Below are 15184 nucleotides of genomic sequence, written 5' to 3' on the forward strand. Positions count from 1 at the left end.
CTATGGACTCTGAAAAACAACCTGAGGGTTTTGAAGGGGCGGGGGGTGGGAGGTTGGGGGAACCAGGTGGTGGGTATTAGGGAGGGCACAGATTGCATGGAGCACTGGGTGTGGTGAAAAAACAATGAATACTGTTACACTGAAAATAAATAAAATAAAATAATAAAATAAAATAAAATAAAAAGGAGAGAATGTGATCAGGCTGGAGACTAGAACAAAGCCATATGCTAGATTTAGGGTATATTTTTGTCTTCTAGGAGAAACTGTATCCCAAAACTTTATAGAAAAAGAAAAAAACTTACATGTATACAAAAAAAAAAAGGTTAAATACAATGAAGGGATAGAATATGAAAAACTTAAAAAGATTTTTTAAAAGGTATTGATAAAATAGGTTAAAATAGGAAAGAGGAAACATTAAAATAACAAAAAGTAAAAAAAATTAACATTGAATGACTTCAGAATCATGCGAAAAAAGCCATGAATTCTGTGTGCTGTATTCTCTTAGTACTGGTATTTTGCAGTTCTCATTGATTGGTAATGTTTTTCTTGGCTGGATCTTCTTGCTGATCTGGGGGAGGGGTTTCTTGCAGTGATTCTTAAATGGCTTTGCCCAAGGTGCAATTGCACCACCCTTGCCAGGGGCCAATCTGCTCAGGTTTGCTCTCTGTAGCTTTTGTTCCCTGAACGCTTTCCATACAGCTTTGGAGGACGGGAATGAAGATGGCAGCCTCCCAGTCTCTCGCCAATGGGAGCCAGAGCTCAGGGTCACACTTCTCAGTGTGCCCTCTGAGAAAAGCAGTCAATCCCTCCCATCTCCCTGGTCTCTGGCTGCACTCTGTGCTCACCTGGCCTGTGACTGAGTGTTTCCATCTCTGGCGCGTGGCCCCGTTTGGAGTCTCCAAACCCAGCAGACTTCTTCAGCGTGCTCCTGCACTGCTCCTCCCAGAGGAAGAAGGGGGGGGGAGGTCTCCCCAGATCTGCCACTTGTGGGGTCCCTGCTCAAAGAGCAGTGGTACAACTGTGCCTTGGAAAACAGTTTAAGGTAACCCTAAGCCGAAAGCCCACTCCTCAGCTCTGTCTCTGCAGCCAGCTTCCCTGTTCTGATACCTGGGAGCTCTGCCGCACTCAGGCACCCTTGGTCTTTCTGTGACACTGAGGGTCCTGAGACCACACTGTCCCAGCATGGGCTCCACCCCTTGCTTCACCTCTGGATTGACATCCCTCCATGGAACAGACTTCTAGAAGTTCTGATTTTATGCTCCACTGCTCTACGGCTTGTCGGGAGCCAGCCCCTCCCCTCCGTGGTCTATCTTCCCATGTATCGCCTTGGATTCACTTCTCTGTACATCCTGTCTTCCAGAAAGTGGTCGCTTTTCTGTTCCTAGAATTGCTGCTCTTCTTCTCATCTATCTCCTATTCAGTTTGTAGGTGTTCAGAATGGTTTGATGACTATCTAGGTGAATTCCTGGGACCAGATGAAATTTAGCTCATCTACCCCTCCGCCGTCTTGCTCCTCCTGTCCTGTTTTGGTATCAGAATAATGCTGCCCTTGTAGAATGAAATTGGAATGTTCTTTCCTCTTCTGTTTCTTGGAATGGTTTGAAAATAATAAATATAACTTCTCTTTAAATATTTGGTAGAATTCACGTAATTTGTTGGGAGTTTTTGATTACTGCTTCAATTTCATTGTTAATAATTGACCTGTTCAAATTTTCTATTTCTTTCTGATTCAGTTTTGGAAGATTATATATCCATTTCTTCTAGGGTGTCCAATTTTTTGGCTCTAATTTTTCATAATATTCTCTTACAGTTTTTTTGTTTGTGTATTTTTGTGATGTTGCTTATTTCTCCTCCTTTGGTTTCTGCTTTTATTTATTTGACTTCTCTTCCTTTTTTTTATGAGTTTAGCTAAAGATTTATCAATTTTTGTTGATCTTTTCGAAGAACCAGCTCCTGGTTTTATTAATCTGTTCTATTTTTGGTCTGTATTTCCTTTATTTTTGATCTAATCTTTATTATTTCCTTCCCTTTACTGTCTTTGGACTTTGTTCTCCTCTTTCCAGCTCCTTTAGTCATATAGTTAGGTTGGGTTGTTATGTTTTGTTTTTTTTTTTTAATAAAATGCAAGTTTTACCTTAAGATTTTTTTCCTACAGTTGTTACTCTAACACCATTTGTTAGGAAGGCTATACTTATACATTTAATTTTGTATGTTTGCCAAAAATTAGCTAGTTATATCTATGTGGGTTAAATCTAAATCTTCTGTTCCATTGATCTTTGTATCTCTCTCTCCACCAATACCACAATATCTTGATTAATGTTGCTACATGCCTTATTATCAAGGGCCAGGGTTCCTCCAACTTTATTTTTCTTTTGCAAAAATATTTTAGCTATTTTTGGGGGTCTGAAATTTTGTTTAAATTTTAGAATGTGGTTATTTATGTAAAGGAAAACTTTCTAGGATTTTGACAGGAATTGCACTGGATCTATAGATTGATTTGGGGACAACTCACATCTTTATGATGTTGATTCATCCAGTCTATGAACACAGCTCATGAATATGACAGTACATTTAGGTCTTCTTTGATGCCTTATTTTGTAATTTCCAGCTTAGAGATCCTGTACATGTTTAATTAAGTATATACCTAATTATTTAATTGTTTTTGGAGTGATTGTAAATGGTATTTGCTTTTTTTTTTTTCTAGAATTTATTTATTTATTTGACAGAGAGAGATCACAAGTAGGCAGAGAGATGGGCAGAGAGAGAGGGAGAAGCAGGCTCCCCGCTGAGCAGAGAGCCCGATGCAGGGCTCGATCCCAGCACCCTGGGATCATGACCCGAGCTGAAGGCAGAGGCTTTAATCCACTGAGCCACCCAGGCGCCCCTGGTATTTGCTTTTTAAGATAGGTTTGCATTTGTTCATTAGTTCATTATGTTTGTTAGTCTGTCAAAATGCAATTGATTTTGTGGTTGATCCTATAACTGGCAACTTTACTGAACTCAGTAGTTCTAGGAAGTGTGTGTGTGTGTGTGTGTGTGTGTGTGTGTATGTTTGTGTGTGTTTGTGAGTGTGTGATATGTACTTGTGGATTTCTTGCCATTTTCTGCCTAGACAATATATCATCTACAAACAGGGACAGTTTTATCTTCCTTTCCAATCTCTCTGGCTTTATTTCTTTTTCTTGCCTTGTTGCAGAAGTTAGAACGTCTTAGGACTATGTTGAATAAGAGTGGAAAGAGTGGGCATTCTGGCCTTTTTCCCAGTCTCAGGAGAAAAGATATTCAGTCTTGCACCATTGTGAATGATACTAACTGTAGATATTCTTTATCTGTAGATACTTTTTATCAGGTTAATGATGTTCCCCTCTTTTTTAATTTCTGAGTTTTTGTCATGGATGGATGCTGAATTTTGTCACATGCTTTTGCTGCATTAATTGATACATGATTTTTCTTCTCTAGTCTATTGATATGTGGATTACTGATTGGTTTTCAAATGTTAATCAACCTTGTGTGTCTGGAATATTTTCTACTTCCATATTTTCTCCATGTATAACTCATTAATACCTTGCTGGATTTGGTTTGCTAATACTCCATTGTGGGTTTTGTATCTTCTAAGTACATGAAGGATATTGGTCTGTAGTTTTTCTTTTTTTCTTAGTTCTGTTTTTCCACCTTTTTTAATTGATGTGTAGTTGATATATATTACCATATTAGCTTTAGGTGTACACCATAGTGATTTCACATTTATATACATCACAAAGTCACCATCACAAAATGACCACAATAAATCTAGCTACTATCTCACCATATGAAGTTGTTACTTACTGTTAACCATATTCCCTGGGCTGCACGTTGTATCACCTGTCTTATTTATTTTATAACTGGAAGTTTATACCTTTTCATCCTCTTCCCTTATTTCCTTCATGCCCTACACCTTTCCCCTCTGGCAACCACCAGATTGTTCTCTGTATTTATGAGTCTGTTTCTGTTGTTTTGCTTCTTTTTCATCATAGTTACTTAAATTTTTTAAAAACTTGATTACAGTTGACACCAATATTATATTTGTTTCAAGTGTACAATATAGTGATGCAATTCTTAACACTGTTTTTGTCTGGTTTTGGTATCAGGTTAATATTATCCTCCTCAAATGTGTTGAGAAGTCCCTCCTCTTTTGTTCTTGGAAGAAATTGGTATAATTCATTTTTTAATATTTGATAAAATTATCATGGAGCCATTTGGGCCTGGAGGTTTTTATCCTAGGACTTCTTTATTAAGAATTTAATTTGAAAAAGATGGTTTTAGGGCTATTAATGTTTATTTTATGTTGGTTGAATTTTCACAATTGGTAGTTCTAAGGAAGTGGCCTATTTTTCCTAAGTTGTGAACTCTATCAGTGCAAAGTTATTTATTTTATGCCTTTATTACCTTTTTAATGACTGCAAGATCTGTAGTGATGTCCACTATGTTGTTTCTGATATTAAGGCTCTATCTGTCCTCTCTCTTTCATTTTCTCTCTCTCATTCTTTTTCAGTCTTGTTAGAGGTTTAATCAGATTTATTGGTACATCCTCCCCCTAAAAACCAGTTTTATCTAATTGATTATCTCTGATGTTTTGTTTTCAACTTCATCGATTTCTGCTATTTATTGTTTCTTCCCTCTGCCTGCTTTAGTTTTATTTTGTTCTTCTTTTTCTAATTTCTTGAGTTAGGAACTTACCATTGATTTGAGATACTTCCTCATTTCCAACATAAGCATTTAGTGCAAAAATTTCTCTTCCAGGGCACCTGGATGGCTCAGTGGATTAAGCCTCTACCTTCGGCTCAGGTCATGATCTCAGGGTCCTGGGATTGAGCCCCACATTGGGCTCTCTGCTCAGCAGGGAGCCTGCTTCCCTCCCCCCCTCTCTGTCTGCCTCTCTGCCTACTTGTGACCTGTTTCTCTCTGTCAAATAAATAAATAAAATCTTAAAAAAAGAATTTCCCTTCCAGCACTGTCTTAGCTGCATCTCATATTTTGATTTGTTGTGTTTTTGTTTTCATTCAGTTCTAAGTGTGTTTCTTTCCCATAAGGCTTCCTCTTTAACCCACAGATTATTTATAAAAGTGTTATTTAATTCTATGTTTAGGGTTTTTTCTGTTGTCTTTCTATAATCACTTTCCAGTTTGATTCCGCTATGGTCAGAGAACGCACTATATATGATTTCAATTCTTTTAAGTTAGTTGGGATCAGTTTTTTATTATTATGTTCAGTTAGCCAACATATAGTACATCATTAGTTTTTTTTAATGTTATGTTAGTCACCATACAGTACATCATTAGTTTTTGATGTACTGTTCAACGATTCATTAGTTATATATAACACCCAGTGCTCATCACAACACATGCCCTCCTTAATTCTCCATCCTTTTACTTGCAGTCTGCCAGTGTTATACTTAGAGTAAATTTCTTGGGGCACTGAGTGGCACAGTTGGTTAAGCATCCAACTTTTGGTTTTGGCTCAGTTATGATCTAGAGGTCATGGGTCCGAGCCCTGTTGTTGGCCTCACACTCAGCTCAGAGTCTAGTTAAGACTTTCTCTCCCTCTTTCTTTGCCTCTCCCCACACAAGCATGTGCTCTCTCTCTCTCTCAAATAAAGCTTTTTTAAAAAAGTAAATTTCTTGTAAGTAGCATATAGTTTGATAGTCTTCTTTTATCCATTCTGCCAGTATGTTTTTTGATTAGTATTAGACTATTTATATTTAAAGTAATAATTGATATGTTAAGCACTTACTTCTGTTATTTTATTATTTTCTATTTATTTTGTTTCACTTTCTTTTTTCTTGCCTTCCTTCAGTTTACTTGAACATTTTTTACAATTCTGTCTTGGTTTACTTGTAGTTTTTAAAAAATTTCTCTCTCTGTATGATTTTTATAATTGTTTCTCTGGGTATGACAGCATATGTAAGTGACTTTCTAAAAGTCTCCTGGTGTCAACATTTTACCACTTTGTGTGAGTGTGGAAATCTAACTTCAATTTAGAAAATTTAAAATTTTTTATTCCCCAGGTTTAAATACCATTATCTTGAGTACCAAGTGGTGTTTTAATGTCTGTTTCAGTCATTTCTAAGGATCAGTCTACTAGCCAAAGTTCATTTTGTTTTGTTTTTAACATGTGTAGTAATGGTTTTATTTTCTCTTAATTCCTGAAGGACGATTGGATGATTTTACATTCAGAATTTGCAGCCAATTGTTCTTTCCTTTTTGTGGTTGAAAAACAGTGAAGCCACTCTTTGGGGTCTCCTACATTTTAAATGTGAAATTTTCTGTCATTCAAACTGGTGGTCTCTTAGGTAATGTGTCTTTTCTCTCTGGCTACTTTCAAGATTTTTTTCTTTGTCTCTGATATTTAAATGTTTAACTGTAATGCATCTTGGCATGACTTTCCTTGGGTTTATTCTGTTTGGTGTTTGTTCAGCTTCTTGAATCTGCACATTGTGTCTTTCACCAAATTTGGAAAGTTTTCATCTACTATTTCTTCAGAAAGTCTCTCTGTTCTACTTTCTGTCTCCCTGTCCTTTTGAGACCCTGGTGATATGAATGTTGGATATTTTGTTATTGTCCTACAAGTCCCTGAGTCTCTGTTTATCTTTTGTCAATATTTTTTTTTCTCTGTTGTTAAAATTAGCTGAATCGTATTGTTCTGTCTGTCCTCAAGTTCTCTGATACTATCTTCTGTCATCTCTGCTCTACTGTTGAGCCCATCTAACAAGTTTTTTTATTTGTGATTTTATTTTTTAGTTCTACAATTTCCACTTGGAACTTTTTATAACTTTTGTTTCTTAGCTGAGATTTTCTATTTGATCATTTGTTTCAAGAGAATTTGTAATTAATTGTTGAAACATTTTTATGACAGCTTCTTTGAAATCCTTATCAGATAATCCCAACTTCTGATTCATTACTCATTCTGTTGGCATCATTTGATTGTCTTTCTCATTTAAGGTGTGATTTTCATGGTTCTTGCTATAATGGGTAATTTTTTATAGTATCCTGAACATTTGTCTATTGTGTAAGGGACTCTGGATCCTATTCAGATCTTTTATTTTAGGAAATAGTTGCCCTGTTTAAAGTTAGCACATAGACCTTGGCCTGCTTCTCTGGGCTGTGGTTCCAATGGTAATTTAATTTTCACAGCCTTTTGTGATATTATTTTGGTGCTTGCTTTGCTGGTGTTAGTGGGGCTACAACTGGTCCCTGCTGGTGCTGCCTGAGGGAGCAGCAGGAGTTTCCTCAGGCCAGGAGGCTAGATGTCTTTCAGTGGGGAAAAATTGTGGTAGCTTCCCCACTACTATCTTTTGAGTGTTTTCATGTCTCTAGGCAAGGGAGGAGAGCCTTGAACCTATATAGGCCAAGGGGCTTCCTGGTATGGGCCACTTGCCATAGCTAGATCAATCTTGCATGATCTGTCCACTTGTTCTGGTATCTCTGTACAAGGGAGGAATGTCTTAGGCTCATGTGAACACAGTGGCTTCCTATACCATGCCACCTGTGTAGCCCACCTGCCCATTCCAGTAAAACCAGAGTTTTGCTAGAAAGGCTACTTTCTACTTGTCCTAAACATTCTGTAATGGCCTTTTGTCAATTCTGCCATTTCATTTAGATTTGGGGTTGTTGCTATTGATAGGCTTCCCTGTCCTGAATTTTTATTCTGTTTCAATTTTTAACATGGAAAAGTAATGAAATGAAATGTAGTGACTGACTGATGAACTTGGGGAATAGTTAAGTGCTTGAATCCACTGCCAGATAAATATGTTTTTATTCATTATTTTCAGAGTTTGGGAATAATACAGGTTTTATTTTTGGAGACTTTTGGAGCTAAATTTTATTTTCATTTTGGCTCACTTGTTGTCTTGACTAATGATTTTGGTCAAGGTGGCCTGTGGAGTTCAGCTCTCCTATGTGGATCATTTATCTCCTATGTGGATCATTTATCTCTTTTACTCACAGACATAGATCCCAGTGAAATTTTTCCTTCTTAATTCCTGGTTACAGAGGCAATCAAGACAGGACTCACCCTGTCGTTGCCTAGAAAAATAATGAATAACACTTAACACAGTCCTATCTCTATGTACAGAGACCACTGGTATTAACTTCCTCTGAAAAAGATAGACAGTTTGTAGATTATTAGTTCATCTTTGGTCTAAATATCTAGTTTCTTATAGGAGAGGCTAAGTCCCTTCTTGTTGAAAACAAGGGCACATCACATTCACGAATACTATATAAAGCCTTGGTACTTGTACCTCCAAATTGTGAAGTACAGATCACATTTATAATTAATGTGGTTTCCATAATCGCATATAAAAATAATCAAGGTGTCTTGGTATAAGCTCATTACCTTCTATATAACACACAAATTAAATGTCAATATTTGAAAAGTACCGATTTGCTAGTAAAAGACTGCAATCTGTGAATATGGTGAGGCATGACTCCTAGGATTATCTTATATTGACCTGAAGTCAAGGTTGTCTAGGAGAGCCCAGTATACTCACTTGAGCTCTTAAAAGGAGGAAATTTTTCCAGCCAGTGACAGAAAAGAAAGTCAGAGAGACTTGAAGCACGAGAGAAATTCAGTGTGTCATGGCTGGCTTAAAGATGGAGGGACCACTGAGTAGTCATGTGAGTGCTTCAGGAGCCAAGAGGCCCCCTGACTGTCAGTGAGAATAGAGGGACCTCGGTCACACAGCTGCAAGGAAATGAGTTCTACCCACAACTTGAATGAGCTTAAAAGTAGATCTCTCTTGAAGAGGGGTAGAGCTTGAGCTCAGATAAGTGGAACAAACCTTTATGGCAGCATTTAATTGGTGGCAGAACTGTCCTCTGAGGTTTGGAACCTGCATTTTTTTTTAAGGATCCAAGGAATTAGGTGCATCTAATAAAGCCTCTCCTTTTGTCCCAAGTTCCTTTAACCCCTTTCCCTTTGCTACCAACAGAATCAACCAAAACCAGCCTTCTCAGAAGCCGGATGTCCAGCCTGAAGAGCTCAGCTTACAGTGAGAGGACCAACGGCCTTTCTACTTCCAGCAGCTGGAACACTCCAAGTGACAGAGGTAAGCCAGAGAGGGTCTCTATATCAGGAAGCACCAGCCAGTCTCCCTTTGCCCAGTGTGTCCGCTCCTAAAAACTTGGGTATAGATACATTTTGGGGGAAACAAATAATTTTTAAGTGGGTTAGGATTGCTTCCTATTCAGGGACTCCTTGTAAATCATCTCTGTCTGCTATAATGAACTAGATTTTCTTGGGCTGAGATTTGCAATTACTGTGCCTGGATGTTTCATATGTAAGTGACTCACATAACTCTGGTGTTAGTATAGTCCTCGCTGCCACTGCATGTTTTGAACTTGAAAATCTAATACTTCACAGTTGGCTAATTTTCTTCCCTTCTGCGGTGCCTGGGTGGCTCAGTCAATTAAGCATCTGCCTTTGGCTCAGGTCATGATCCCAAGGTCCTGGGATTGAGCCCCACATTGGGCTTCTCCCTCTGCCTACTGCAACCCCCACTTGTGCACACTCATGCTCTCTGTTAAATAAATAAGTAAAATCTTAAAAAAAAAATAAAAAAAGAAGAAGCAGCAGCAGCTTTTATTTTGTTCCCTTCATTCACAGGGGGTGACAGCTGGTCCATATTGTCAGCCTTTTGGGGGCGAAATTGTGAGGAAAATAAGACTTTTCCACTCAGATTTTATTATAAGAAAAAAACTTTATTCTTAAAATAGTAAATTTCTAAGAGTTTAATTCCTGTGGGACTTTCCCCTATATTTCAAATTGTTGATAGCTAGTAAATCAAATTAATGACACAGATACACATAATCAGTCCCCTACATAGGAAGAGGGACTGAGTGACAAGTGTACCCTCCATCATACCTGAATCTAACCTCTTGTTCTTTAGCGCTGATCATTATGAGGTCTTTTCCTCTGTTTCAATTAACCTGTCATAGTTTCTAGGTTTGCTATATGCGTGGTTCTTAAAGGGCTTATCTTATGATGAGTAGAGTATGATTTCTTAGATATTTAACCAAGTCACTCCCAAACACGCCTCCTTCTAGATGCTGCCAATTCAACTAGCTAATGTTTCTTTTCATTTGTAAGTCCAAGTTTATATAAGGATATATATTAAAAATCCAAAACACTGATTTGAAATATGTATCTATAACTAAACAGGATCTAGTAGGGATTTTGTTTTTCTAGACAGAGTGGAAGAACCACAGAGCAAACTCTCAGAAACTAAAATGTTGATCAAGGTTCTTTTGTATAGTTTGGAGGAGTCCAATGAGGGAACACTGAACAATCATTGGTTAATGGCATTTGCAAATTTAACATTTTAAAAATGTGTTTTCTAGAGAATGAGGGAGTGAATATCTCATTCTTCCATGGAGAGGGATCTCAGTGGATATGGGATGAAGTAGATAAGCAAAACACTGATAGGGCCATATTCATCTATGTATTGGTCTTTAGTGTAATTGCGAATGAATTTTGCCAGAGAACCTCCTATGACAGTCAGGATTCTCTGAAATATGGTCCATTTATTAATCATCAGTCACAACGGAACTGAGAGATAAGTATGATCCTTTTGCATTTTGACTTTAAAAAAACCCTATATATTAGGAAATTATACAACCATCATTTCTCCTTCTACAGAAATAAGCATCCTGCTGACAAATGAGTACCTAGATGGCAAGTCATTAGGGAGAGTGAGTCGAGAAGGAAAACAGGTTCATGACCAAGAGTGAGTACCCCAATTTTACCAGGGTAGTTTTGTTATGGTTGTGTTTATTACAAGTTTTAAAGCATCATATTCTGTCTTCTTATTTCTTCAAGTATGTCTTCAGAAGACTGGCTCAAGACCCATGGCTTGGTTGCCAAGAAACTCACCATCATGGATGCCTTGTCCATGACAGCGGTCCCTCACATCCCCACCTATGTTCCCATTCTGGACAAGCATGTTGTTTCCAAGGTCTTTGATGAGGTAAGACTGATTTTCTCTCTGTCCCTGCCTGACATATTTTTCATTTCCGGTTCAAATAAAATGTAGTCCACTTTGGTCTTGTATAGTTTTAACAGAAATGTATTTCAGCCATTAAAAAGAAAATTATTTGTAGAGATAGTAAAAAGGAGAGAGAAATGCTCTTAAGAAGTTTTATTTTTAAGCCTAGAAGAAATTGACCCTTGCTGGGTTGGTCATTCACAGCTTGTTGCTGGTGGGTGGCAATGTGGAGCAGCAAAAATGTCTGAAAAACTTCTCAGAGTCATGAGTTGTGAGTGAACATCATCTAGTATCAGAGGACAAGGGAAGAACTTGGGAGACACAGTGCCCTCCCTTTGCTTACCTTCTCTTCTTAAATATAGTGGCATCTTTTTTTCCCCTAAGATTTATTTATTGAGGGAGAGAAAGCTTGTACATGCCTGCATGAGTGGGGGGAGGGCAGAGGGTGAGAATCTCAAGCAGACTCCCTGCTGAACTCATAGCTTAACATGAGGCTGGTTCTCATGGACCCATGAAGTCAGGACCGGAGCTGAAACCAGGAGCTGGCCCCCTTAGCTGATGGAGCCACGCAGGCAACCCCGTTGGCATCTTTTCTATCATAAAAGTCTCCAAAGGAAAAAGTCACAAAGAGAAAGAGGGAGGGAGCAAGAGATAAGCAGAGGCAAAGAGAGAAAGAGCTTGAGAGAGACAGAGAGTGAACCAGAGCCAGAGAGAACCATAGGAGAATGACAGTCATGTCTTGGAAGGGGAAAATGCAGTGGGAGGGCATGGTAGGGTTAAATGTGGAGGAAAGCCAAATAAATACTGAAAAGTTTCCCTTGAATTGGGCAAATAGAAAGTCCTTGCCCTTAGCAAGAACAGATTCAGTGGAGCAGCCTGACTGTTCAAGAATGAGGAACACACAAAAAACAAGGATATGAGGATCAAACTCCAGTGCTTCTGGGCATATACAGTGGCAGCTAATGATTTAAATAGAAACATATCAGGCTAAAAAAATAAAATAAAATGCTTGGTTTAAGAGGAAAAAAAAAAAAGAAACATATCAGGCTTTATATTTGCTAAATGGAAATAGTGTCCTTAAAAGAACTTATCTCATCCTGAAATGGTTACAGAAGAAATGTAGGGTGTTTGGGATTTGCTTCCAAATCATTGGGATGGTGGGAGTTGTTGGGGGAGGAGAGGAATAGGTAAAAGAAGATTGGCCATGGGTTGGTAACTGTTAAATTTGCATAATAAGAATATTGAATCGGGGAAACTCATTCTACTATTCTGTCTGCTTTTTTATATAGCTCTGATTTTCTGTAAAAAATTGAAAAAAATCAAAGGCAGGAAATCTTTTTTAAAAAAGGCTTTGTCTAACTGGTCTTGATGTATTTGGAAAAAGCAGAGGAATTGGTGAATTTTTTTCTTTTAGTCACATTGAAAACATTACACTGCTGGAGTTCAACATGTGCCCTGGTTTGGCACGACCAGTGATTTTTGCTCTGGAGGTTGTGTGTGATTGATGCTATTTTCCTTTTGACTGTGCCTCACGGTGAGTGGTTCTGTCCCTGGGTGAGACCTTGTGACTGGCAGGTTCTATTTGTATTTCCAGTGAACTCTAACCTGATTAGTCAGATAACAATGTATGACTTGAACTTGACTTCTTCCAGAAGCAGCAGAGAGAAACTGAACACTGATTGATTTCTTCTAGGAAGTTTGGTGGCAGGTTTTCCTATTCTGTGCACTTATTTTATTAATATTCTTCAGCTTTATTTGGAATAAGATGTATTTAGTGAATTCTGCCAAGAAGTAGAATTTTCTTGTGCTTCTCATGTCTCCTCCTAAACCTTCCGACAACCTGAAACATAAATTTATTGAAAATAAATTTTTCAAAAAACAAATATGATAGGGTATGGAAGTACAAACATAAAATCAAAGGAAGAAACCATAAAGGAAAGATTTATGGATCAAATACAGAAAAATGTTCTATTGCATAAAAGCATATAAATAAAATGAAGGCAGAGCTCAGAAAAATATTTGCAACATATACAACAAAGAGTTACAAGAGTAATGTCTTAAATATGTTTTTGTGTGTGCATCCATATCTGTGTGTGTGTGTGTGTGTGTGTATGAATCAGTGTCCTGTTCACAGAACAATATACATGTACACGTGCCCATATGATGAAAGAATAAGTACCTCATTGGAAAACCTAAGGGGATAAATTTAAAAAATCAAAACCCCGGGGTGCCTGGGTGGCTCAGTGGGTTAAAGCCTCTGCTTTCGGCTCAGGTCATGATCCCAGGGTCCTGGGATCGAGCCCCACATCGGGCTCTCTGCTCAGCAGGGAGCCTGCTTCTCCCTCTCTCTGTCTCTGCCTGCCTCTCTGCCTACTTGTGATCTCTCTCTCTCTGTCAAATAAATAAATAAAAATATTAAAAAAAAAAAATCAAAACCCCATACACAAATATTTCTTACCTGGTAACCAAATATATGCACTGAGAAAAATGCAAACTGAAAAACCAGTTAGACAACTACCCCACCACGACTGTCAAATTTGTAAGGTTAAAAAATACTAATAAACACAAATACTAATGAACAGTGATGGCAAAATTAGGATGAAATGAGAACTTTTATATCCTCCTGGTGGGAGTATAAATTGGCCTATCCTTGGCAGGACACTCAGGTGTTAAGAGCATACAGCCTCTCCTCCAGTGAATCCATATGTAGGTATTTCATAATCAGAATTACTGATACATATATTCAGAGAATAGTTAGTGCTGCCTTATATCTAACAATGAGAATGCTGAAAGCAACCTAAATGTCTACAGGGTATATCCGTATTGGGGAGTGTCATACTTTCATTAAATGTAATGTTTCTGTAAAGGATGACATAGGGAAAAGCTCTCAATACAATTAATGCTAAATGAAAAAAATCAGGTACAAAGCTCCACATTTATAGTATATAAATTTGGTTACATATATGTATGATGTAGACATAGCACTCTTTCTTCCTCGTTTTCTCTTTTTACCAAAATGTGAATAGTGTTTATCTGAGTTATGAGATTATTGGGGACTTGGGGGTTCTGTTTTTGCTTTGTTGGTTTTTTTTTTAAAGATTTTATTTATTTATTTGACAGAGATCACAAGTAGGCAGAGAGGCAGGCAGAGAGAGAGGGGGAAGCAGGCTCCTGCTGAGCAGGGAGCCCGATGCGGGGCTTCATCCCAGGACCCCAAGATTACGACCTGAGCTGAAGGCAGAGGCTTAACCCACTGAGCCACCCAGGTGCCCTGGGGGTTCTGTTTTTGTTGTAGTACTTTGAACTGAATATATATTAATGTTATGCTGACAAAAAAACAAAGTTAAGAAAACAGACCTATAACAAATGATAAAATGGTGAAATATAAAAGGAACCTAATTTTAATTAATTATTGGTATATTTTTATTTGCTAAGTAACATATGAATTCTCAGTATGGAATGATCATGTAGAAGTCTTTAAAGGAAAATGGGGAAACTTCTCTCTCAGCCACTCTCATCTAGAAACGAAACTCTTTGGGTAGTTTGGTGATTATCTTTCCAATTGTTTTTCTACCCACACACTCATGTGTATATATGTTTGTATACGTAATATATTTTTATACACATATGCATAACAATTTTAATAAATATAAATGAGGTGATACCATATGGTTTGCCATTTTTTTCTTTTATAAATTATATTTTATTTTATGAAAATCATCTTTTAAAAATTAAGGTCTTGGGACACCCAGATGGCTCAGTCAGTTAAGTGTCTGACTCTTGATCTGAGCTCAGGTCTTAATCTCTGGGACATGAGTTCAGGCCCCATGTTGGGCTCCATGCTGGATGTGGAACCTACTTCAAAAAAAAGTAAGGTCTTAGAGACTTTTACACATGTGTAGATATGGGTCTGTCTCATTCTTACTAGTTTCACATTTCTTCCTCATTATTTCATTGCTTAATTGAAGTAGGGTTGACACACCATGTTACATTAGTTTCATGTGTACAACACAGTGATTCGACGACTCTATAAGTTATACTGTGCTTACCACAAGTGTTACGCCCTCTGTCACCGTCCAGTACTATTATAGTACTGTTCACTGTATTTCCTGTGCTGTAGTTTTCATCCCCAGTTCTTTCCCATCATTAATGGACATTTACACTGT

General features: G+C 37.7%; 1 protein-coding gene across 7 annotated transcripts in view; it reads left to right on the top strand.

The window, feature by feature from the left end:
* Positions 1 to 15184, top strand: part of VWA3B (von Willebrand factor A domain containing 3B) — a 210518-nt gene that overhangs the window by 137952 nt on the left and 57382 nt on the right. For all 7 annotated transcript variants that reach the window (XM_080813513.1, XM_080813514.1, XM_080813515.1 and 4 more), the window contains 3 exons: positions 8967 to 9083; positions 10673 to 10760; positions 10853 to 11000. In XM_080813513.1, the coding sequence (XP_080669639.1) occupies positions 8967 to 9083; positions 10673 to 10760; positions 10853 to 11000 (353 nt within the window). The remainder of the gene's footprint in view (positions 1 to 8966; positions 9084 to 10672; positions 10761 to 10852; positions 11001 to 15184) is intronic.

Source organism: Martes martes (genome assembly GCF_963455335.1).
Source record: "Martes martes genome assembly, chromosome: 9".
In the NCBI taxonomy this organism is placed as follows: Eukaryota; Metazoa; Chordata; class Mammalia; order Carnivora; family Mustelidae; genus Martes; species Martes martes.